This window comes from Panthera tigris, chromosome D3, assembly GCF_018350195.1.
Source record: "Panthera tigris isolate Pti1 chromosome D3, P.tigris_Pti1_mat1.1, whole genome shotgun sequence".
In the NCBI taxonomy this organism is placed as follows: domain Eukaryota; kingdom Metazoa; phylum Chordata; class Mammalia; order Carnivora; family Felidae; genus Panthera; species Panthera tigris.
Genome location: NC_056671.1, coordinates 14,496,351 through 14,522,770, shown reverse-complemented (window position 1 = coordinate 14,522,770; position 26,420 = coordinate 14,496,351). Strand labels below are relative to the sequence as shown.

Genomic DNA, 26,420 nt, shown 5'->3' with positions numbered 1-26,420 from the left:
AAGCAGATTGTTGCTAAGAAACCTTTCAGCATTGCCTCCAGGGAGAGGACAGAGGAGGAGTAGTAAGGCAGAAATAATAGGTAACCTGATGGCTTCAGAGACCCAGGCTGCAGGAGGGCTGGCTATGGAGTCAGGCATCCTGTCTCTCCCTCAGACACCAAACAAGACAACTGTGCCTCAGACCTGGGTTCAAATCAGCCCCCCTCCATTCATTTGTTAGGCTACCTGGCCTCGCTGAGCCTTCTGTGTAAATCCTGAGTGAGAATGCCTACCTCTCAGGGTTGTGCTAAGGAGTCAATGAATTAATGTAAGTAAAGCGCTTAGCCACAGTAACTTTTCAATTCACAGGACGTGAAAAGGAAACAAAACAAAACCAGCCATGTGTAGCAGCCTGAGCAGAGAGGTGTTTGAGTCTCATGTTTAATATGTGATTGTGGGATTTAGGATTAACATGTGACTGTGGATGGGGGTCGATGCCTTAACGACACCTCATTGAGTCCCTTCCTACAAGTCGACTCTATCTTTCCAATGACCCACGAGGTGCAGATCATAAAACTAAGGCTCTGAAAGGTCCCTACCTTGTTAAGGACCCCACAGTGAACCCCCACGTCACTGGTCACTGTTCTAGACAGGGAGCTTTCTCCTGTCCAGAGCCACCTGAGATGCTATGGGACACCAGGGCAGGGCATTTCCTGACAGCTCCTGTCTCAGGGTTGGCCACAACCTGTACCCAGACCAGGGAGGGTGGGGGGTTTTCCTGGGCTACAGAGCTGTCTTGAGACCCGTTCAGGGACGTGCCCATGTCGGCTGGCCCGGTAACACCCAAAGCATCTGGACCATGGCAGCTCATGCATAAGTGACAAAATTGAATTTTGCTTGGCAGGACTTGGTGTGGGACAAAGATGGGCTCCAGTCCTGGCTTTGCCACCAACCAGCTTTGTGACTTGGAGCTTACCCTCCTGGATCTCTAGGTATCTCATCTATTAAGTGGGATTGCTTGCACAAGGGTTGTAGGGAGGGCCCAATGAGATTAAGTTTCTAAAGTGGCTTTGGAAAAAGTCCCCAGCCATGCAAACTACTCAGCATTGTCAACCATCCTGAAGGAAGTTGATCCTTGTGGGGGTGGAGAACTAACTGGTCAGGAGAACCTCACCTTTGACTCAGCAAATATATCAGGAGGGCCGGCTCTGTGCAATTCCTCTCTTGAGGTACCACCAGGGTCACAGAAAATTCCAGAGCCTCAGCTGGAAACTTGCCAGCTATTTATTTTACCTCTATCTTGTTAGCTTCAGGTCGGGAATGTGAGGTCAGGAGTTTGTCAGAAAAGCCTGCAGAGCTCCAAGACCAAAACCAATGAACCTCTCCTTTGTTTATTTAACAAATACATAGTGGGTGGTTAAGAGGTGCCAGGCACTGAGGAAACAGGAAGAGGTCAATGAGGATGAAATTTACTTTCCATCACAAGGTAGAAGATGAACCAACAAAACTGAAGGGAAAGGAAGAAAACTGTCAGGAGCTGGCTGAAGAGTTAAATCACTGCGGGAAAGAGGGGAAAGGGAAGAGCCGTACAACTTTATGGCTCAGTTCATCAGGCAAAGCACACGTTTCATTAGTTTCAAGAGGATTTCATCATGGAAGAAGTATTTCAGTAAGGGGCCTTTGGGCAACAGAACAAATGATTTTTATCAATAGGAACTCGTGGGTTTTGTCCCAATATTTTATGATGAACATTTTCAAACACAGAAAAGTTGCAGGAAGGCAGGCACCCATATACCCCCCTCCTAGAGTCTAGAGTAATATTTTACTGTACTAATTGCAATTTAAAAAAAAAATTGTGTTTACTTAGAAAGAGCGAGAGCAAGCCAGGGAGGGGCAGAGAAAGAGGGGGAGAGAAATCCCATGTAGGCTCAGCGCTGTCAGTGCAGAGCCCCAGGCGGGGCTGGAACTCACCAACCGTGAGATCATGACCTGAGCCAGAAGCAAGAGTCCACGCTTAACCCATTGAGCCACCCAGGCACCCCACAATTTTTTTTTTAAAGGGGCTTCCTCCTAGGGCAGTTTCAAGTGTCAGCTCTTCCTGAGGATATAGAAACCTTGGTTTTCCTAGGACGGGATGGGGTGAGGATGTGGCAGGGAAGAGGGATTTCAGCTCTCTGGGAATCACACTGGATGCGGTTGAGCGTGGTGGGGGGCGGAGGGGGGGCGCAGAAAGCTTCCGAGAACAAGTTCTGCTGATCCCAGCTCTCGCTGTGTGGTCTCAGCTAGTTAACAGGAGAACAGGAGTCTCGTGGCCGCTTTTGGCTGGAGGTCTAAGGGATCATCTTTCTCCTGCCGTAGACTTGCCTTCGTTCTGCAAAGGGTAGGCGGGGACAGCCATGGCGGTCCTGGCGTCCGCCCGGAGCACAGGAGAGCACGGGAGCACCCTGGAAGAGCTAAGCTGGGACGCCGAGGGGACCCTGAATCCTGCAGCCGGACGGCCCGCCTCTCCGGGTGCTGCAGCCGGAGCGCCCGGCGGGCCGGGGGCCGGGGTGCCGTCCTGCGGCTGCCGCAGGGCTCTGCACGGCCCAGCGGTCCCCGCGACTCCAGGCTGCCGTCCCGGGCGCAGTGGGCTCGGGGAGGGACCGGCCTCCGCGCTCCACCCCCGACCGGGCCGGACTCGGCTCGGCGCGCCCGGGCGCGCGCCCTTTGCATAAAGCCCTCCTCCCCGGCCAAGGTAGAGGAAGTTGGGCTCCCGCCTGGAAGGGAGGCGGGAGGGAGTCCGGCTCCTGTTGTTTTCCGCGAGCGGGAGTGGGTGGCGGGCGCAGAGGGCGGGGTGCGCCCTCCCACCCCGGGCCGGGCGCTCCGGGGCCAGAACCTCGCCGGGAGCCCGGCGCAGCTCCCAGCCCCGGACTAAGGGCTCAGCCCAAGCATCCTTCCTGGGGGCTGCGGAAAGCGGAGCTACTCGGTCGTTCCGAGGACTCGGGAGGAGCGCTCAGTACCCCGGGGGCCGGGGCCCTAGGGGCGGGGGCGCACGTCCACCCAGCCGGCGCCTGCGCTTCCTGAGGAGCCCCCGGCCGGCATCGGGGGCGAGATGGCCGCGGGCGTCCGGGCGTCCCGGCCGCAGGTCCTCGTCTGCCTCGGGGTGCTGCTGGCCCGCTGGGTCGCCGCAGGTAAGGGGCCGCGATCCCGAGGGAGAAGTTGAGCTTCGCCGGGCCACGGTAGGGGAGGGGAGAGCCGGGGGGACCCAATTCCCTCCGACTCCGCGGGAGCCCGTTGTGGCCGCGGCCCCGCAGCCGCCCCGGGAGGGTCTTGAGTTTCCTGCTCGCTGCTCGGCTCTCTTTGCAGGAAGGAATTTTGCCGGGCGCCTGATGGAGGGCAAGATAGCCCCAGTCCCTTGGAGTGGGCAGCCAGCGAGGCTGCGGAGGGCCTGCGGAGAGGTGATGGGAAAATTGGGGGATTTGAAGAGGGAAATTTTGAAGATAGGAAAATTGAAGAGACACGTGTAGGGGGCAGAGTGGTGTTTTGTTTTGGTGTTGTTTTTTTTTTTAAGGCGTCGGATGTAAATTTGCGTTCTGGTTTTACCTGCTGTGTTGGGGCTCAAACTCTAGGCTCCTTTATTTTTCTCTCCTTCCTCTGCCCAAGGTTGAACTCGCCTTACACTTGTAACCTGTGGCTTTCCCTACATAGAGAAACACACCCCTCCCTGCACACCCCTGCAAGCCGACCTGTGCAGACTAGCACTTTCAGAACCCTGCCTTCCAACTTCACCTAAAAAACAAACAAAACGGTTTTATTTTGACGTAATTTCACTTACAAAAAACTTGCCCTTGCACTTGACATGACCTCTTCCACTTGACATGATTGGCAGAAAGTCTTAAATGCTCCATCTGTGCTCTCCCTTGTAATAATAAGATCGGAGCGTTGCTTGAGAAAATATATAGGGTAAAAAACATTAAAAAAGCATTTTTGAATTAATTCACCAGTGAATGCATGTCTTTTGTGTGCAGGGCAGGGTGATGAGCAGTGAGAGTGAGGGCTCAGGTAGAGGGAAAGGAGATGGGCCCAGGAGGTGATGTAATTTTCCAGAATACTTGGAGCCTTATTTTCTGTGTTGCCCAGTGCAGCTCACCCTGCTGATCTCCTCTTGTAGGTTCTTAGAGGAATTGCACTTTGAGCTTCCTAGCAGCAAGTGCCAAAAGTTCCTAATGGTCAGGCTCTCATAAGATTTTTTGTTTTGGGGCGCTTGGGTGATTCAGTCGGTTGAGCATCCAACTTCAGCTCAGGTCACAATCTCACGGTTTGTGAGTTGGAGCCCTGCGTCGGGCTCTTTGCTGACAGCTCGGAGCCTGGAGCCTGCTTCAGATTCTGTGTCTCCCTCTCTCTCTGCCCCTCCCCCACTCACGCTCTCACAGTCTCTCTCTCTCTGTCTCTCTCAAAAATAAAGATTAAAAAAGATTTTATTTTGTTTTGTTTTCAGCAATCATTTAAAAGCAGTAAAATTTCCCATAGTCTAGGTTTCTGGTTTATCTGGAAAAATCAGATGATCTGGCAGCACAGGGCCTACTTTTCCACCTGGAACTGAGCAGTGGTCACCCCTTCTCTCTAGGGCATGTGACCCCAAATTTGTCCCATCTCTCCTGTTGTAGTTACCCCTAACCCCCTTCAGTGATGGACCTTATGTGCTGACCCCTGCAGGCATTGGACTTAATGGCCACTGTGCTAATGGAGAAAAGGAGAGGCCAGACAGTCTCCAACTGATTGTGTCCAGAAGTTAAAGGTGATTGTTCCCTTCTCTCTGGCTGTCTGCGGTGTTTACTGCTCTGTGAATATCAGGGACCTGGGGACATCAGACCTCTGCGTTGATATCATCGTACTGGAATGAACCAGCTTTTAGGCTGTCTGCAGCTCACCACACAGGGACACTTTCTCTACCGCCATGCCCAGTCATTTTGATACCCAGGCTAAGTTCACCTTCGTGTGTAGTGCCAGGAGGGCTTCCGTAGCTTGGTGTATTTTTGTTGTTTATCTTTCAAATTGGGAGTTATCTTAGGGGGAAAAAAAAACTTTCTCTTGTCACCTAACTCTAGACAGTCTTCATGCCTGCACTGTCAACTGAGCTTATCAATCCCAGGTCATTCTTGGGGAGAAGTTGGTAGGAAAATAAGTGGGTACAATCCCCCAACTCTGTAAATGATGATAATATGAGGGCAGCACTGGGAAGTGGTTGCTCATGTTGTTTTTGGGTCCATATTCTGAATTTAAGGTTGGTGGCCCGGGGTGGGGAGAGGGGGCATTCGAGGACACCTAGATACCGTGGGGACAGCTTCTAGTGACACAGTTGTCTCATTGTCTCATCTTGTCTGGTTGGGTGACCAGAAGTATGAAGACCTCAATGGCAGTCCCAGCTCTCCCAGTGACTTGTGTGGGCCCTTAAGTAAATCACAGAAGCTTTGTGAACCTCAGTTTTCTCATCTGTAAAATGAGGACTTAGCCCGCCTCATCTTGACCCCAGCACTCAGGACTGCCGCATCTCAGGATTAAATGACCTCCAAGGTCACCTTCAGCTTCAGTGGTTAAAAAGAACGGAGTGAGCGAAGTCAGGAGAAGGGGAATGCTTCCAAATGGTCTCTTTTGTGATTGTGTCATTCTGCTCCTTGGAGGAGAAGACAATGTTAGCTCAAGTTCCGAGATTCAAGTTTTGCCGGGGTTTTTCCAAGTTCTTTCTTTCTTCCTTTGCCAGGGAGCCCAGGAAGGGGCAGGTCTGCAGGTCTCATGAACACCTACTGCGTCTGTAATGCTACAGCCCGTCTTCTCTCCTCTGTGGGGATTGCCGCTGAGGACCTGGGTCCTCAGGCCTAATCACTTAAACTAATTCTTCCCTGCCTTTCCAAGTGATCTTTCAGAAAGATTTCTTGCTGTTTTGGAATCTCTATCATTAGACGACATTCTCCGCCTTCCAGTGACTGACTTAGAGTTTTTTTGTTTTGTTTTGTTTATTTTTTCCGTGCTGTCCCGGCATGTGGGAGTGGTGCAGCTAGGATGAGGGAGAGTGGAAGGTCCCATGGCTCCAGGCTGGCTTCCAGTCTTTCAAAGGGAGCCCCTTCTAACCATACAAAGGGCCAAAGACAAATCACTGTTGCTCTTTCTTTTATAATCGGGAAGGGTTGTCAGAGGCAGGTGGCAGTTTATTTTTCTACCACTTTATTGAGATACAACTTACCTACGATAAAATGCACCCTTTTAAACTATGTCAGTCAGTGGTTTTGAGTATATTCACAAGATTATGCAACCATCACCACTAATTAAGTCCAGAATGTTTTTATCACTCTAAGAAGAAGCGTCAGTCTTGAGTGTTAGCAGTTAACGCCTCACTACCTCCTTCTTCCCCCCACTCCCCCCACCCCCGCCAGGCCACTTTCCTCAGCCCTAGACACCTGCTACCCTACTTTTTATCTTTGTAGACTTGCTCATTTCGGACATTTCATATAAACGGACTCACGATATGTCATCTTTTATTACTGCATTCTTTCACTTACTATAATGTTTTCAGGATCCATCCATGCCATTCATTCATCCCTTTTTATGGCCAAATAATGTTCCCACCATATGGATATACCATTTATCTACTCATCAGCTGATGGGCATTTGATGGGCATTTCCATCTTTTGGCCATTATGAATAATACTGCTGTGAATGTACGTGTGAAGTCTTTGCGTAGACACGTTTTCCTTTCTCCTGGATGTCCACTCAGGAGTCGCATTGCTGAGTCATCCTGTTACTTTAACCTTGTCAGGAAATGCCAACCTGTTTTCCAAAGTCTCCACACCGTTTAAGAACCCTACCGACAATGCAGAAGGGTTCCAGTCTCTGCATCTTTTCCAGTATTTGTTAATTTGCTATTCTCTTTGATTCCAGCCATTCTAGTAGGTATACCGTGGTAGGTCCCTTACTGTGGTTCTGATTTGCATTTCTTTAGTGACTTATGATGAGCATCTTCTCATGTGCTTACTGGCCTTTTGTAGATCTTTTTGGAGACATGTGTTCAGATCCTTTGCCCATTTTTAAGCTGTATTATTTATCTTTATATTGTTGAATTCTGAGAGTTCTTTATATGTTCTGGGTACAAACCTCTCATCAGATAAGTGATTTGCACGTATTTTCTCCCAGTCTGTACATTGTCTTTTCACTTTCTTGATGGTGTCATTGGATGCACAGAAGTGCTTAATTCTGACAAAGTCCAATTTATCCGTTTTTCTTTCCTCGCTTGTGCTTTTGGTGTCCTGAGAAACCATTGCTTAACCCAAAGTGACAAAGACTTATTCTTTTATTTTTTTTCCTAAGCACTGTATAGTTTTAGCTCTTACATTTAGATCTGTGGTCCAGTTGAGTTAATTTCTCACATATGGTGTGAGGTAAGGGGTCCACCTTCATTCAGTTGTCCCAGTACTGTTGTCAAAGGCAATTTATTTTGTGATGAAATACCACCTTTCGCAAATCCCATAGATTCACATACTTTGGAAGCTTCCGAGGTGGCGGAAAGAGAATGTGCTGGAGGATGGCAAGAAGTCTAGCTTCTGGTCCCACCCTGCTGCCTTCTCACTGCAGGACTTGGGGTTAGCCCACTCTCCTTCTTGGCATCACACTTTTCTCCTCTACTGAGTGTGACAGCATGAGTCAAAGATTCCTCACAGGTTCTGCCGATTATTCCTGTGCCTGTGGCCTCTTTGTATTTGGTTGTTGACTGTGGGGGGCAGGGCGGGGGGAGGGCTGGAAAATTTCCACACTTCTCAGCAAAATGGGCTGCGTTTGCTTCTTGTTACCTGGTGACCGTCTGTGCCAGATCAGTGGCCCTTAGCCAACTGTCAGTCGTGAGTGAGCATCAGAATCACCTGGATGGTTTGTTAAAATGCAGCCTACCTTCCACTGCCACACCCAGATGGGTGATTTATCTGATTTAAATGTTCTGAGGTGGGACCTGATCATTTGCATTTCTAACAGAGCCACCGCCCTGTGGCTGCTGCTGCCGGTCTGGGTTTATGAACTTGCTGTTCTCTCTACCTGGCTAATTCCTACCTGTCCATCAGATCTCAGTGTGGCCTCCTGGAGGAAACCTTCCCTGGCAGTCACCCCAGCTGGACTTAGGAGCCTCTTCTCGGAGGCCCTGTCATAGTACTTATCACACTGTATTGTAATTGCCAGTTTATTGTCTGTTTTCCCCACTAGCCTGGGAGATCCCGGACGTCTCCCTCTGTATTGCTTATCCTTGGCTCCCCAGTACCTAGCATAGGGCATGCCCAAAGTTGGAGCTGCAAGAGAGCTTTGACTCCAGGATCATTCGCACCTCAGATGGAGAAAGGACTGTGGGAACAAAGCCCAGGCCCTCTTCCTTTCATCCCTTCTGGATTTCTAGGCAAATAAAACCATTTGGGTTCTGTATCGGTTATTTATTGCCACAAAGGTGCTGCATAATAATCACAAAATGACAAGTGCTTATTGCTCAAGGGCTGGGGTTAATCAGCTCTGCTGATCTTGCCTGGGCTCACTGGCATGTTGGGGCATCGACTCAGCGGCTGAAGGCTGATCTGGAATGGCCTCAGCTCAGGTGATTGGGACCACTGGGGTCTGCACACCTAGCTTCCATCTTCCTCCTGGGATCTAACCTGGGCACCTCCTTCTCAAGGTGACGGCAGGAGTGACAGTGAGCAAGCCCAATTACACAAGTGCTTTTTAAGCCCGTGTTTGCATCACATTTGCTAACATCTTATTGGCCAGAGCAAGCGTCAGGTGGGAGGGCAGTGCGGTCAGGCGGTGAAGGGCAGTGAGGGGCCCGGGTAGTGGGGGAGGGGGACATTGGGGCTGTCTCTGCAATTGCCATTTACCCCACGTTCATTAAAATCAGCGCTGGCCAGTAATCCCCGCCCCCCCCCCCCCCCCCCAGAGTGGAGGCTCTTAAAAAACACACACCTGATTGTTTAAAAATCCTAATGCAGAGAGAGTGTGCACAAGGGAGGGTGTTCCGAGATGAAGAAATGTAGTAACGGCCTGACCTTTCCTTCTGCAGGATTAGAGGCTCCGGTCATCGGAGAGGTTCACGAGAACGTTACTCTGCACTGTGGCAACATCTCGGGACCAAGGGGCCTCGTGACCTGGTACCGGAATGACTCGGAGCCTGTCTTCCTCCTGTCCTCCAATTCCAGCTTCCGGCCGGCTGAGCCGCGCTTCTCTCTGGCCAATGCCAGCTCGCTGCACATCAAGGCGCTGAGGCTGCAGGATGAGGGGAACTACACCTGCCGGGAGGTCCTGAATGAGACGCGGTGGTTCCGAGTGTGGCTGCGGGTGGCCGGTAAGTGCGGTGGCGGGACACTGGGGTCAGCTGGCCGGGCGCTCGGAGCCTTGGACTGGAGGGAGGAGGGCTTTGGAGTTAATGCCTGGGTTTCATCCCTGGCTCTGCTTCCTTCTCGCCGAGTGACCTCTCACGCCTGGATTTCCTTATCTGTAAAATGGGGACAGAAAGAATTCTTGCGTCCTAGAATTCCTGTGAAAACTAGATTCTGGTTTATCTAGATAAATTGCTGTTAATGGCTCCTGGCAGAGTAGTTAGCGATTACTTTCGGCTAGTTAGTATCATCCTTGCTGTTTAATATCGTTTGTGCACCAGAGTCAGAGTGTGACATGATGGAGTCAGTCTTGCCTGAGTTCCAATCCTAAAGTTACGTCACCTTGAGGAAGTAGCTTAATATCTCTGAGCACTAGTTTTTCTCATTTGTTAATTGGGGATAATGCATTACGTACCTTGTAAGGCCTCGTGCTCTTATGCTATAGTGCTGACCACGGGGCTTGACATGAGCTGCTATTATATTACATAGTGCACGTTCCAAAAACACCATCTTATCTGTTGATATACACGCATGAATTTAGAATGGGGGTGGCAAACTATAGCTATATCTGTGGGCCGTATCTGGCCTGCAGGCTGTGAGTATTTTTTACATTTTTAAATGGTTGGGGAAAACAAAACCAAAAGAAGAATATTTGTGACACGTAAAAATTATATGAAATTCCAGTGGCCATCAATGGAGTTTTATTGGAACACAGCCACACTCATCCATGTACATCTTATCTCTGACTGCCTCTGGTGCTGCCACGGTGACTTGAGTGGCAGCGATGCAGATCGTATGGCCTGCAGAGCCTAAAATACGTGCTCGATAGCCCTTTACAAAGACAGTGTGCTGCTCACTGGTTTCGACGGGTATCCGTGTAGAAATATACGTGTGATCACTGCTCCCTCGTTTCCTCATCTGTAAAATGATTTACTTATTTCTTTATTCAACACAGATTGATTGAAAGCCCAATGCCAGGTACTGTTCAAGGCCCCGGCCACAGGAGTGAATAGGACAGACAAGGCCCCTGCCCTCGTGGAGCTGACACTGTGGTGGGGGAAGAAAGGTAGATAATAAGCAAGTACATAAATGCATCAGGAGATATCACAGTGTTGAGGGCTATGCAGAGCATTGAGTCTGGGTGATTCTCCAAAACATTTTATTTTTATCTATCTATCTATCTACTTATTTTTTAATGTTTATTTATTTTTTTGAGAGAGGAGAGACAGAGACAGAGTGCGAGTGGGAGAGGGGCAGAGAGAGGGGGAGACACAGATCCCGAAGCAGGCTCCAGGCTCTGAGCTGTCAGCACAGAGGGGTTTGAACTTGTGAACCGCAAAATCATGACCTGAGCTGAAGCGGGCCGCTTAACTGAGCCACTCAGGCACCCCCGAAACACTTTAAATTAGGGGGGTCAGGGCTCTAGGGTGGCTCAGTTGGTTAAGCGACCGACTTCGGCTCAGGTCATGATCTTGCAGATCGTGGGTTCGAGCTCCACGTCGGGCGCTGTGCTGACAGCTCGGGGCCTGGAGCCTGCTTCAGATTCTGTGTCTCCCCCTTTCTGTGCCCCTCCCCCACTCACACTCCATCTCTCTGTGTCTGTCTCTCTCTCAAAAATAAACAAAACATTAAAAAAAAATTAGGGGAGTCAGAGAGAACCTTTTAGAGGAAATGACGTTTAAGCTGAATGATAAGTAGGAACCAGTCATGCAAAGATAAGAGTGATCCAGGCAGAACGATATCCAGTGCAAGGTGAGTTGAGTGTGGTGTGTGTGCTCACGAGACAAGGCTGTGTGGTGCGAGCCCAGTGTGTGAGGGCGTGGGACGTGTGAGGTAGGGCCCGGTAGGACTTGTGTTATGGGTTGAATTATATCCTTGTCCTTCCCCCCTTGCCACCGCCCCCCCCCCCCCCCCCCCCCCGCCAATATTGAAGTCCTAACTCCTGGTATCTGTGAACATGGTCTTATTTGGAAATAGGGTCTTTGCAGATGAAATTGTGTTGAGATGAAGTCATTGGGGTGGGCCCTAATCCAAACTGACTGGTATCATCGTAAGGAGAGGAAAATGCTGGGGCACCTGGGTGGCCGAGTTGGTTAAGTGTCCAACTTCCGCTCAGGTCATGATCTCACTGTGTGTAAGTTCAAGCCCCATGTCGGGCTCTGTGCTGACAGCTCAGAGCCTGGAGCCTGCTTCGGATTCTGTGCCTCCCTCTTTCTTTGCCCCTCCCCCACTTGTGCCCTGTCTCAAAAATAAATAGATGTAAAAAAAGTTGGTTTTTTTTTTAAAGAGGAAAATGCAGAGACACACAAGGAGAACATCATCTGATGACAGAGGCAGGAAGTGGGGGATGCAGCTGGAAGGAATGCCAGGGACCCATGGCCAGCTCCCTGGAAAAAAGCAAGGAAGGAGTCTCTCTTGGTCCCCTGGGCCCTTTGGAGCAAGAGTTGCCCTCCTGACTCCTCAATTTCAGACTTCTGTGAGAGAACTCACTTGTATGGTTTTAAGCCACCAAGTTCATGGCACTTGGTAAGGCGGCCCCAAGAAACTAATATACCTGGCAAGGAATTGAGATTTTTGTTGTTGTGGTTGTTCTGGATGCCAGAGGAAACTCCTGGAACTTTAAGCATGTGTGTGGCATTATTTCACTAACACATGCAGAAAGTCTGTGCGTGATCTCAAGAAGGACCGATGCAAATAGGGAAGCCAGTTGGAGGCACACAAGATGTTGGTGGCCAGAACCACGGTGGTGGCAGTGTCCTTGGTGACAATGCACAGCTTCAGACTATTTTGGAGGTAGGCCAGTAAGACCTGTTGGGGGGGGATTGGAAGTGGAGGATGAGGAAAAGCAAGGCTTCAAGGACACTTCTAGGTTTTTCGATGGTCTCCAAGGTTGCCCCCAACCCTTGAGGCTTATAGGATTTTGGAGTACAGTGTTTTCGTGTCTGGAGATGCCGTAGTTGAACTGCTGAATTGCCTGGGATGAATGTGGGTGTATTGAAAATGTCGCCCACCTTGGCCCAGCTCTATTCAGTGCTCACTGTGCTCCCATGGGCAGGTCACTCCAACTGCCGGTCATTAATAACTCCTCATGTCAGTCTGCTCAATACATATCTTCTCTTCTGACCCCTGAGTAAGATGGCAATACAGCTTGTTACTTTTTAAAAAATTATCATCACTCCCTCCAGTTTATGATGACTTTATCTGACATTGATTAATCATTGGCTAAGTTTACTGGAGGGTGGATTAGTTTCATTATTGCCCTGTAGGGAGATAAACGCAAGGCCTTTTTATGATGAATGTGAACTTAATTTTATTTTTTTTTTAATTTAATTTTTTTTTAACGTTTATTTATTTGTGAGACAGAGAGAGACAGAGCATGAACAGGGGAGGGTCAGAGAGAGAGAGAGACACAGAATCAGAAATAGGCGCCAGGCTCTGAGCTGTCAGCACAGAGCCCGACGCAGGGCTCGAACTCACGGACCGTGAGATCATGACCTGAGCCGAAGTCGGACGCTTAACCGACTGAGCCACCCAGGCGCCCCAATTTTAAAAGAATCCCTAAAGGCGCGCCTGGGTGGCTCAGTCGGTTAAGCATCCGACTTCGGCTCAGGTCACGATCTCAATGTTCGTGAGTTCGAGCCCTGCGTCCGGGCTGCTGACAGAGCCTGGAGGCTGCTTCGGATTCTGTGTCTCCCTCTCTCTCTGTCCCTCCCCTGTTTGCGCTGTGTCTCTGTCTCTAAAAACTGAATAAAAATTAAAAAAAAAAAAAAAAAAGAATCCCTAAATGCAAATAGCTTTTGGGGCTTCCTGAGTTACTGTGATGTGATTCATAGTATGGACACTTCTTCAGTGTCCTCAACTGGTGTAGGCTCGTTTGTGAAAACAGGACACCGACTGTCTTAGTTTGGGCTGCTGTAACAAAAGTAACCTAGGCTGGATGGTTTCAACAACAAATACTTCTGGCAATTCCGGAGGCTGGGAAGTCAAAGATCAAGGTGCCGGCAGACCCAGTGTCCGGTGAGGCTTGCTTCTTGGTTTGTAGATAAAGTCTTCTCATTGTGTCCTCGCTTGGCAGAGGGTAGAGAGAGAGGAAGCAATCTCTCCGGGGTCTCTCCTCAGAAGGCGCCAGTCCCATTCATGAGGACTCGACTCTTAGGGCCTTCTCACCTCCCCCAAAGGCCCCACCTCCAAAAACCATCATACTGAGGATTAGGTTTCAGCATGAATCTTGGAAGGGTTACAAACATTCGGTCTGTAGCACAGATGTCCTCTGGTTCCACGTATAACGGAGCCCTCCAGAATCTCAGGTCTTCCTCCCGTTCTAGGAGAGGCCCAGACAAACACCAGACCCCTCCGGGCATCAGGGAGCCTCTCCCTGCTCCTCCTCAGACAGTGGCTGAAGGAGAAGCCTTGACATCTCAGATTGGACTCAGCCCTCATTTTGCATGGAGGATTTTGGAATACGGATTAGGTCTGATCCAATCACTATTTCTGGGAGGGCCATGGTATTGCTGAGTGGCTACGAGCATACACTGAGGTCCAGCTGCCTAAGTTCAAATCCAGGTGCTGCTGGCTATTGTCCTTGTGACCTTGGGGAAATCACTTGAACATCTCTCACTTCAGTTTTGTCACGTGTGAATCAGGGAGAACGGTGGAACCGAGGCACAGATTCACTGCGCACATTCGTGACATTAACATGCACAGCCCTCAGCACAGAACTGGTCACGCTATACGCACTTGGTCTATGTTATCTTGACCAACTGGTCAAGCAGGTGATGGGATTCCTGTGGGAAAACTGCATCTCAGCTTCCCTGTAATCCGTGCATATCGAAGCCTTTTGAACAGGACCTTCTGTGGGTCAGGGACTCCGTGTGTCCAGATCTTGCTTTTCCCGTCTTTTCACTGACATGGTTGATAACTTAGTCTCTTAAGAGAAAAGTTTGGAAACATTTCAACATGGCCTTGGAAGCTAGGAAAACAAATTCTGAGATGTGACAAGTTGTTATCTGTGAGTTTGAGTGCGTGAACGGACAGAGATGCTGTAGAGACACAAGCTATGAAGCCAGTAGCCTCTCCCTCCTTACTGTTTGGACGTCTGCCTATTGATCAGGGGGCGTTTTGTACCTCTGCCTTCCAGGGAGTCAGGTTTTTTACAAGCCTGGAGTGATTTAATGTGCCAGGAATGGGGATTGCAATGTGATTTTGTCGTTTGTCTCAGAATGAAAACTGTACTATTACTTGTTAATTTAATGGTGCAGTTGAAAAGCCTTGCCCTCCAGATTGGGACCGGTGCTCCCGAAAATACAGAAATCCCTTAGTCCGGAGCAGTTCAGGGCTGCCAAGGCTGTTTATTTCATTGACTTACCCATCCTCTTCTGCCTCCAAATTGGGGTGGATATGAGGGTAGAACTCCTGTGTGTTCCCTGCTGGAGGGATGGGCAAGGTAGCAGAGACCTTAACACATTCCACTAGACTTTGTTCTTCTTTAAAGATATCATCTCTCACGCACGGGGAGCTGAGCAATCAGATAAGCCCATGAAAGCCACAGTCAGATCTCATGGCACATGGTGCCAAACTCTCCCTGTGTCTGTTTTTCTCAGGCCAAGCAAGTGTTGAGGGAACATTTGAGCCGGATGGCACACGGACAGTGAGGAAGCTGGTTTGTATCAACCTCCAAGACTGTCTTTGGAATCAGCTGGGGTTTGGGAGATGGGGAGCACTTTTGTCTAGCAAGTGATGTGGCCACCATTCCAGACTTCCAGGAAAGGGGCGTCAGGAAAGTCCCATGTTCCCTGGCTAATTGAGCTAATCTATTTGCACTCATTCTGTGATGCTGGCGGTGACACTCTGCCTCATGATAACATAAGGTCCTAGGGAAAGAGTGTGTTGGGCAAGTTGAAGAAGCATTGTTGGCCCCTTTCAGAAAATGGAGGATCCTTGCCCGGAGTGCGATTAATTTGAGTCTCACCAAACTCATCTGAAGCAGAGATGCGTCCCTATAAGAAGCTGAAGATCTCTGGGTTCCGGCTTTGTGGAGGGGATTGGCAATCACTAGGGAAATCGGGAGGCAGTGAGGTTGTCACATATGTCTCTATATTCAGTCTCTAAAAGTGGTATCAGAACAGTCTCTGTGAATTTTCCCAAGGATCTTATCTTACTCTAGAATCATAGGTATGCCCACTGATTAGCAGAGACTACCTGATATATTCTTAGGTCATTTTTTTTAATGGTTTTTATTATTTTTGAGAGAGAGAGAGAGAGAGAGAGAGAGACCGAGAGTGAGCAGGGGAGGGGCAGAGACAGGGAGACACAGAATCCGAAGTAGGCTCCAGGCTCTGAGCTGTCAGTACTGAGCCCGATGCAGGGCTCGAACCCACGAACTGTGAGATCATGACCTGAGCTGGAGTCAGTTGCTTAGCCAACTGAGTCACCCAGGCGCCCCTATTCTTAGGTCATTTTTAAATCAAAATGCTGGTATAAAGAGAAATGCCTGAAGATAACTCTTCTAATTGTCAGGGAACCCAAGATACTGAGGTGGAAATCTCCCATTTTGTGGGTCCCTGAGTCGTAAGTCAACTCTTCGAGACCCTTGACTGGCCAGACTATGGTTATAGGGGTCGGGGGGTGGGGAAGGAAAGAAGTGAGTTCCAACATCAAGAATGTTGGCAGAGGGGCATCTGGGTGGCTCAGTTAGTTGAGCGTCCGACTTCGGCTCAGGTCATGATCTCACGGTTCGTGAGTTTGAGCCCCACGTTGGGCTCACTGCTGTCAGTGCAGAGCCCACGGCAGATCCTCTGTCCCCTTTTCTCTGACCCTCCCCCACTCACACTCTTTCGCTCTCTCTCTCTCTCAAAAATAAACATTAAAAAAGAATGGGTGTTAGCAGAGAAGAGGAAGGCAGTGGCACTGGTACGTTGTTCTAGAACAGGAATCGAACTTTTTCTGTAGAGGGCCAGATGATAAATATTTCAGATGTTCTGGCCCAACTGATAAGGTTAAAAACGTCCAAAACAAGAGTGTAAACGCATTACCACATTTTTTTAATTGACAAAATTCAAAGTATAATAATAAATGAATACTTTTTTTAGAGTATAGTGTAATGAGAAAAATAGAATTCCTTTTTTGGGGGGATAACATTTCACTTAATTGTGATTCAAAGTTAGCGTTCTCTCTCATCAGATCGATTGCAAATATTCATCTGTGAAAACCATTTTTAGCCTGTGAGCTGTATAAAAACAGATAGTAGGCCACGGTTTGCTGATGCCTATTGAATCAATCAACAAGGATACTACCGATAATAATGTCAGGTAACATTTATAGAACATTGACCAAGGTCAAACACCAGGCTAAGTGTGCTGCTTGCATTTTCTTATTGGGTCCTTCAGTAACCTGGTGATAGATGTTTTTACTGTTCTTTTCGTTTCATAGGAAAGGCAGGAGAGAATGAGAAGGATGGGCACTTACCCAAGGTTGTCTATCTGTTAAGTGGCAGTAGGATTTACACCCAGGTCTCTGAATTCAGAGGACAAGCTCATGGCCCCCAGGCAAAGGCACCCATCCAAGATAGAGCTGAGAACTCAAACTCCAATGACCAAGGCCTCAGTAAGATGCCGAGCCTTTGTAACCACTTTATATTTTTATTTATTGGCTGTTTTATTTTTGTTCCCCATCTCTCTTTCTCTTTGAGTGATTGTCACCATCACCCTGCAGGCAAAAAGGGCTGGTAGTTTCTGTTTGGGAATAAATTATCAAGCGGGTGGAGAGAGCAGTGGAAGGGAAGGAAGTGGGCACCTTCTCCTGTGTAGTAAAGTCAGAGCAAGGGAAGAACCCCAGGGACTCAAGATGGCGTCAGCTTTAATTAAGAAAGCAGACTCGGGGCACCTGGGTGGCTCAGTCGGTTAGCTGTCCAACTTTGGCTCAGGTCATGATCTCATGGTTTGTGGGTTTGAGCCCCGTGTTGGGCTCTGTGCTGACAGCTCGGAGCCTGGAGCCTGCTTCGGATTCTGTGTCTCCCTCTCTCTCTGCCCCTCCCCTGCTCACGCTTTGTCTCTCTCTCTCTCTCTCCTTCAAAAATAAATAAACATTAAAAAATTAAAAAAAAAAAAAGAAAGCAGACTCACCCAAGGGCTTTATAGATGAGATGTAACCTCTGAACACTTCATTCAGGAGGCCTCTCAGGTTCTTTCATTTGATTTCTTTTTCTAATCCTTCCACCTGTTCCTTCTCATCCATTCCCTGTATCCAACCCTGTTTCTTGAGGAGAATTGTACTGGTCAGAAGCCCCTCCCACCCAGTTTCTGGGGGTCCACAGTATCCATTTTAGGCCACTAATGGCCCTCCAGACCACAAGTCGGAAGACTCAGGCTGGCCAATCTAACACACTACCTCTTTGCTGGCCTGGGCTTTGGCTGTCAGTGCTGCAGAGGTACCCTCTGTTTAATTGGATGCCCGCCAACTGTGGGCACGCCCTATTACCTGTTGGTCTGCATACCTAACCAGCTAGCCAGCAACAGTAAGTGGTACCTCCCATACTAATGGCATCATTTTAAAAACAGACCCTCTATGGCAGGTGACATGGTTCCAGCAGATCAATGCAACTGTTGGGAACCAGCCCCAACCTGAGAAGGATATGTCAAGAATTCTGACCTGGGAAATGCACAATTTCTTTTTTTTTTTCTTTCTTTTTTAAAATGTTTATTTATTTTTTTTTCAACGTTTTTTTTTTTATTTATTTTTGGGACAGAGAGAGAGACAGAGCATGAACGGGGGAGGGGCAGAGAGAGAGGGAGACACAGAATCGGAAACAGGCTCCAGGCTCCGAGCCATCAGCCCAGAGCCTGACGCGGGGCTCGAACTCACGGACCGCGAGATCGTGACCTGGCTGAAGTCGGACGCTCAACCGACTGCGCCACCCAGGCGCCCCAAAATGTTTATTTATTTTTGAGAGAGATAGAGCGTGAGTGGGGGAGGGACAGAGAGAGAGAGAGAGAGAGAGAGAGAGAGAGAGAGAGTGAGACACAGAATCTGAAGCAGGCTCCAGGCTCTGAGCTGTCAGCACAGAGTCCAACACGGGGCTCAAACCTGCGATCTGCGAGATCATGACCTGAGCCGAAGTCGGACACCCAAAAGAGCGAGCCACCCAGGTGCCCCGGAAATGACAATTTCTAGAGTCCTACAAATAGCCTCAGACATAGGTGAAATAGATGCTGTACTTTGAGGGGTTCTGGGAAAGCCTTTTCCTCCCCAGAATAATTTTTCCCACTGGCCTATTTCTGTTCAAATTCTACAGTCACAGATTTATTCCTTTGGCTAAGGGTTGCCCTTCCCGGATTCTTCTTTCTGAAAGGGGAGAGGTAACACACTAAATGACTTTGGGATAAATAGGTGTTAAATATATTCTTTTCATCAAAAGAGATGCCTCCGCTTGGATGCACTGGCCACCAGCCATGGGATGGCATTTCTGGGGATAAGAAAGAAGTTCAGAAACGTAAGGGGGATCCGGAGAAGACCCAGCACTTACCATGCTTCCAACCTGACCAGCACTGTTCTGCTGTACTACTTGAGTATCACCATAGCTCCTTGCAATGGGTTCTAGCTTTGCCCCCATTTTACAGATGTGGAAGTGGAGGCTAAGAGAGGTTAGGTAATTTTCCCAAGGTCACACAGCTAGTGAATAGAGGCCATAGTTGGGCCTGGAACCAATGTTTCTTGTGTTTCAGTGTGAAGTTGTGCTAGGAGTCCCCCAGCCCACCCCCAGGCTCAGTGATTTCTCTGGGAGAACTCACAGGACTCAGCATTTGTAATTTGATTTATTACAGCGAAAGGATACAAAGCAAAATCAGCAAAGGGCAAAAGGCACATGGGGTTAAGTCCGAGGAAAACCAGGAGCAAGCCTCCAAGACTCCTTTTCAGGGGAGTCCCATGGAACACGCTTAATTCCTCCAGGAACGAGTTGTGGCAACATGGGTGAAATGTGTTAGGAAGCCCACGAGACACCCAGCACCCTGGATTTTTACTGGGGGCTAATCACGTGGCACCCTCGCCTAGCACGTACCCAAATTCCAGACTCTCAGGGGAGCAGCTGTACAGCGTAAACCACGCTGTTTGTGCAAATGGTTCAGGCCCATGAGCCTCCCTCTTGTCAGGTCTAGAAATGGCGAAACCCTCCTGAAATCCAAGTTCCAGTCGCCAGCCAAGGCCAACCTTACAAGCACAGGTCTTTTTAAGGAAAGCACTTGGGCCTGCCGTGTTAGCTCTAATGCACAGGTAGCCTATCCCCTCACCAGTGTTTCTGAAAAGGAGCGGTTTGCAGTTTCCCCTTTCCTATAAGGATTGAACCCCTCCCCCAATAAATCGACGTTTATCTCAGGATTAGAACGCATAAGGGCATTTAAGCATAGCATTTGTCACATAGTAAGTATTCGATAGATACTGACATCCTCATTGTTGCTTCCTGATCATTTCTGCGTCTGTCAGATCTGGTAAGGAGCTCAAGTTAACTCTTAAGTAATGAATACTTTCCCCATTCCCCCCGTCATTCTCAGGCGGTCCCTATGAGGTTGAGGTCAACATCTCCAGCACCGGCACGCTCCCCAATGGCACCCTCTATGCAGCCAAAGGCTCCCAGGTGGACTTCAGCTGCAGCAGTCGCTCTTGGCCTCCGCCAGTGGTTGAGTGGCAGTTCCGGGCCCCCGATTCCAGCACTGAGCCCTTCGGAAACAACCTGACGGTCAGCAGCTTCATTCTGCTGCTCATGTCGCAAAACCTCCAAGGGAACTACACGTGTTTGGCCACGAACACGCTCAGTGGGAGACAGCGGAAGGTGACCACCGAGCTCCTGGTCTACTGTGCGTAAGAGGCGCTCCCCTCCCCCATGTCCTCACCTCGACCCTTTGTGAGCTGCATGTTTGTGCCTCTTCCTCCTGTCTACAAAGGCATGCCTGCTGCACGGGCCCGAACGTGCTTCTGCGGTTCCCTCAAAACACACACGTACACACCCAGGGCTCCGTGTCAGAGAGGAGTCACTTCTAGAAGCTTGCTGCTAAGTGGGGGACACAGGAGAGTCCCTGTGAGCCACAGAAGGAAATTAATGCCAAGCCTAATGCTTGCTTTTCTTTTTTTTAAATTGAGGTGAAAGTACAGAACAGCCGTTTAAAGATGTACAACTCCGTGGCATTTGATACATTCACAGCGTTGTGCGATCATCACCTCTGTGTAGTTTCAAACATTTTCATCACCCCAAATGGAAATCCCATCCCCATCGAGCAGTCACTACCTCCTGTCTTCTCCACCCCCTGGCAACCACCGATCTGTGTTCTATCTCTATGTGCTTGCTTATTCTGGATGTGTCCTATCAATGGACTCCTACCAATGTGGCCTTTCATGACCAGCTTCTTCTGCTTGGCATTACGTATTCAAGGTTCCTCCGTTTTGTGATGGAGTTAATATCCCACTGCATGGAAAGACCAAAATTTGTGTATGCATTTGACCATCCTCATTCTATGCATGAACTTGGGCCCTTTAGCACCGTTAGGAACCAGCAGTTTGTGAACCTTTCTTGCGGGAGTGAGAAAACAAATTCCTTGGGTGAAAACCACTGTAGACACATAGAGTGTGCTCATAACCCATGCTAACGACAGGAAGCATCAGAACAGCAAATTAGTGAACAGGATAATAACACCTAACTTAATTCATACGTTATTCAGAGCCTTTATACGTCTCTGTGTTCTCTCATAAAATGGCATTTATTGTAGACGAAGTCATATGTGCTTATTAGAGGAAACATGAGTGGAAAGAAAAGAATATTCTCACCATCATTTTGGCATATTATTGATAATTTTTCTTGTAGATGACATGTACCTACCCATCCATGTAAGATCCAAATTCTATTTGTGTGTATTATATAAAATCTATAAAGCACGTACAATACGTTTAATACATACATAATATACATATAGAATATATGCACAATATACATATATATGTGAATTTTCACATACAGCTGTTAACACAAGGGTTACATAGGATTTACAGGTTTGTAACTTGCTAAATGTCTGTGTGTTCTTAGTAATGCCTGCACAGAGTAAAAAGGAAGTATATGTTAAGGGTGGGGGCGAATCCCACCTGTCACCCCCCCTGGGGACCAGCACTGTCCAGTAGAGCTTTTAATGATGATCGAAATGTTCTATTCTTTGTGGTCCAATACAGTAGCCACCCACCGCATATAGTTACGGAGCCCTTAAATTTAAATAGCCACATGTAAAGGTCATCGTGGCTAGGGAGAATTGCAAAGACGAATGAGGCCCACGCCCTTGGAGACTGGACACTCCGCAGAGGAAACCCGGACTACTGTCATGCACTAATTTGTGCTAAGGAGCTATTTCAGAGCACACTAGCTGAGCATGACTGTTTCTCTGATACACTGGTTCTGTAATCCTTAGGGCCAGCTCAGTGGCTGATTTTGGAGTCTCTGATTAAGCCCACATCCTCTGCTGTTTTGCAGCACCCCCTCCGTCAGCCCCTCAGTGCCGGGCAGAGATGTCACAAGGACAGCTCACGCTGCAGCTCACCTGTCGCTGGGACGGGGGATACCCAGACCCGGACTTCCTATGGACAGAAGAGCCAGGAGGTGTGGCCGTGGGGACGTCCAAGCTGGGGGTGGAGATGCTGAACCAGTCCCAGCTGTCAGATGGCAAGAAGTTCAAGTGTGTCGGGAGCCACATAGTGGGTCCGGAGTTGGGAGCCAGCTGTGTGGTACAGATCAGTGAGTCTGGCCTGCCTTGTCCCGGGTTGGGGTCCACCCATCTTCCTTTATTCCAAGAGAACCTTCTGCAAGAAGGTCTGGGAAAGAAATCCCAAGATGTCTAATGAACGGGGTTCTGTTTCTTCCTTTCTTTTGCTTTGTATCTCCTTCCTTTCAAACTTTAAAGATGCTTCACCAACCTTCTTGGTTCTCATCCAAGCCGTTTTCTATCTGATGCATCCTAACTAAGCACGTGTTGTGTGCCAGGCACAGTTTCTAGGTACTGGAGGTGGAACAGTGAACAAGAAGTACGTGGTTCATTTATTAGCTATCTCCTGTTATGTAACAAACACCCCCAGACTTAATGGCTTAAAACAACAAATCATTTATTTATCTTATGATTTCTGTGGGCCAAGAATTCGGACAGGGCACAGTGGGGATGGTCTGTCTTGGCTCCGTGATACCTGGGTCTCAGCTGCAAGACTTTGTTGGGAGGGCTGAATTGTCTGAAGGATCTGCTTCCAAGGTGCTCACCCATATGCTTGGCAGCTTTGCTTCCTCTCCATGGGGGCCTCTCTACAGAGCCCCTTGACTGTCTTTGCAACATGGCACTGGCTTTCCCCAGAGCAAGTGATGCAAGAGGGAGCAAGCCAGACAATTGCAATCCTTCCTCTGACCTACCTAGCCTCACAAGTCGCACGGCATCCCTTCTGCCATATTCTGTTCATTAGAAGGGAGACACTCAGTCTGGCTCCACTTTCACGGGGGAGTGGGTGGAATTAGGTTCCACTTTTTGAAGGGAAGAGTGTCAAATGATTTCTGGTAATGTTTTTGAAATCACAACCATTCCTCTTTCCTAGGGCTTAAATTTTTCTGTGTGGGGGTGGGGGTCAGAGGAAGATAGAAAATCCAAAAACAAGTAAGATAGGTTCAGATAGGGATAATAATAATTATTTTTTTAATGTTTGTATTTTAATTTTGAGAGAGAGTACGCATGCGCTCATGAGCAGGGGAGGGGCAGAGAGAGAGGGAAGCACAGAATCTGAAGCGGCACCAGGCTCTGAGCTGTCAGTACGAGCCTGACGCGGGGCTCGAACCCACACACTGCGAGATCATGACCTGAGTTGAAGTCGGATGCTTAATCAACTGAGCCACCCAAGCACCCCAGTGATAATAGCTATGAAGAGAATAAAATGGGGTGTTTTTATTAAAGAGTCTATCATAGGAAGAGGGCTACTCTTCCTAGAGGGTAGGGAGGTCTCCTGTGGTAGTAGTATTTTGAGCAGAGACCTGTAGGATGAGAAGGAGCTAGCTAGGTGGGCTGAGTATTCCTGGCAGAGGGAATAGCAGATGCTAAGGCCCTGAGGTGGAAACTTATCTGGCACTTGAGGAACTGAGAGTAGACCACTGTGCATGAGGCCTTGACTAGGCTAGATGGCTATTGTGGGTTGAATTGTGTCTCCCAAAAAAGATATGTTCAAGTCCTAATCCTGGGTCCCAGTGGATGTGACCATATTTGGGATAAGAGCCTTTGTGGGTGTGATTAAGTTAAGATAAGGCCATGCAGGAGTGGGGCGGGCTGTATTCCAGTGACCGACATCCTTACAAGAAGAGGGACATCTGGACACAGACACGCGAGAATGTCACGTGATAATGGAGGCAGGGACTGTAGTGGGACTTGTGGTCCATCTACAAGCCGAGAATGTCCATGGTTGCCGGTGACCACCAGAAGCTAAGAGAGAGGCACGGGATGGTTTCTCCCTGGGGATCCTCCAGAGGCATCAAGCCTGCTGGCACCTTAATTTCAGACCTCTGAGTTTCTGCACTGTGAGAGAAAAGATCTCTGTTGCTCTAGGCTACCCACTTTGTGGTACTTTGTGAGAGCAGCCCCAGGAAACGAATACCACTGGAAGCAAGGACCTGAGGGTGTTGGGCTTTGCTGGCCATGGTGAGGATTTTCCTCCTAGTGTGTCAGGACGATCCTCAGAGGTGCGGCCACGGAGGGCTGACCTGCTGAGAAGTGAGCGCTGTTATGCCAGGAGATGCGTGTTTTCCCAGGCAAGTGGCATTCCCATGGTTGACCCTTCCCCAGTGACTCATTCAGCAAACATGCCCCGAGTGGCTCATCTGTGTCCGGTACCTGGCTGGCCCCGGGCAACAGAAGGGACCAAGACTCACTTTCTACATTAGAACAGGGGTTGGCAAACGATGGCCCGTGGGCTACACCCGGCCCCACTGGTTTTTTGCAATTTTATTAAAAAAAATTTTTTTTTAGTGTTTATTTATTTTTGAGAGAAACAGACAGACAGAGCATGAGCAGGGGAGGGGCAGAGAGAGAGGGAGACACAGAATCAGAAGCAGGCTCCAGGCTCTGAGCTGTCAGCACAGAGCCTGTCGCCTGGCTTGAACCCACAGACCGTGAGATCATGACCTGAGCCGAAGTCGGACACTCAACTGACTAAGCCACCCAGGCGCCTCGCAATTTTATTTTTAATGAGATATCATTCACACAGCATAAACTTCATTATTTTAAAGCGTATAATGGTGGTTTTTAGTATATTCACAATGTTGTACTATCATCACCACTGTCTACTTCCAGAACATTTCCATCATTCCACAAAGAATCCCTGTACCCACTGGCAAGTCCCCTCTAGGAAGACTGGGCCGGGATTTCCACTGACATTGAGTGTTATCTTTAATTTTTTAGACTTTTCCTATTTGTTTTTTAAGATATGGCATAATTTTTAATTTGGGTTTCTTTGATCCTAGGGGAGTTGACAATTTTTATATACTAATTGGTACATAATACTATGTACTAATTGGTTCCTATATATTTTTTGCGAATTGTCTGTTCATATCTTGTCCATTTGTCTTTCTTTTTTTTTTTTTTAATATGAAATACATTGTCAAATTTGTTTCCATACGACACCCACTGTCTTGCCCATTTTTCTACTGGGTTCATCTTTTCTTATTATTCCCTAAGAGTAGTTTATATTCACCTAGTCAGTTAATTTCAGAGAACTGTCATTGCATGCCATGGATATTTTTCTGTCCTACTTGGCTCCTAAACTGCATTTGTGCTTCATTTCTGCTAGTTATCAGCAGTTTCTGATTGTGAAGGGGTCACCTACCCGCGTCAGTCCTGTACTTTTAGGTTTCTGGGCTCAGAAGTTCTTTTCCTGTTTCCAAATTGCTGACACGACGTTTGAACCCTCACAGTAGCCCGCAGATTAGACACGACAGTTTGTAAGTTGCAGAGGGGACATCGTGTGAACTAACTTACCCACGATCACCCAGCTCGTAAGTGACTGAGCTGGCACCTGGCCCAGGCTGATCTGACTCCAGAACCCTTGCCTCCCTCAGGAACCCCTTCCTCACTTAACCCAGCAAGTCCTTTCGGGGAAGAGTTACATACTCAGTATGGTGTCAGGTACTGTAGGAGTACCGAGTCCTTAACCTTCAAAGGACTTAAAATTTCCTCGGAAAGATAAGTCGTAGAAACGTGAAGTAGGGAACTGGCAATATCGCAGTAGTGACCTCGATATTTGTTGAGCGCAAACCGTGTACAAGGTGCTGTGCTGGGTGTTTTCCACACAGTACCTTGCTTAGTGCTCAGGATCACCCTGGGAGCTAGGTGTTCATGTTATCCTCATACATTCATTTCCTGGGGCTGCCATAACAAAGCACCTCAAACTTGGTGTTTTTTTTTTTTTTAATTTTTTTTTAACGTTTATTTATTTTTGAGACAGGGAGAGACAGAGCATGAACGGGGGAGGGGCAGAGAGAGAGGGAGACACAGAATCGGAAACAGGCTCCAGGCTCAGAGCCATCAGCCCAGAGCCCGACGCGGGACTCGAACTCACGGACCACAAGATCGTGACTTAAGCTGAAGTCGGACGCCTAACCGACTGAGCCACCCAGGTGCCCCACAAACTTGGTGTTTTAAAGCAACAGATATTGGGGCGCCTGGGTGGTTCAGTCGGTTGAGCGTCCGACTTCGCCTCAGGTCCTGATCTCGCAGTTTGTGAGTTCGAGCCCCGCGTCGGGCTCTGTGCTGACAGCTCAGAGCCTGGAGCCTGCTTCCGATTCTGTGTCCCCCTCTCTCTCTGCCCCTCACCTTTTTGCGCTCTCTTTCTGTCTCAAAAATAAATAAACGTTAAGAAAAATGAAAAATAAATAAATAAAACAGAAATGTATTCTCTCCTAGCTCTGGAGGCTGGAAGTTTGAAATTGGGGTGTTGGTGTGTGGTGTTCCCGTCGAAGGCTCCAGGGGAGAGTCCTTCCCTGCCTCTCCCGGCTTCTAGTGCTGCCAGGCATTCCTT

At 48.6% G+C, this 26,420-nt stretch overlaps 1 protein-coding gene across 2 annotated transcripts in view; it reads left to right on the top strand.

The window, feature by feature from the left end:
- The first annotated feature begins 2,724 nt into the window (after window positions 1–2,724).
- VSIG10 (V-set and immunoglobulin domain containing 10) overlaps window positions 2,725–26,420 on the top strand; it is a 36,107-nt gene continuing 12,411 nt past the window's right edge. For both annotated transcript variants that reach the window (XM_042962260.1, XM_042962259.1), the window contains exons 1-4: window positions 2,725–3,149; window positions 9,041–9,322; window positions 19,901–20,203; window positions 21,859–22,119. In XM_042962260.1, coding sequence (XP_042818194.1) covers window positions 3,071–3,149; window positions 9,041–9,322; window positions 19,901–20,203; window positions 21,859–22,119 — 925 coding nt within the window. In that variant the 5' untranslated portion in view covers window positions 2,725–3,070. The remainder of the gene's footprint in view (window positions 3,150–9,040; window positions 9,323–19,900; window positions 20,204–21,858; window positions 22,120–26,420) is intronic.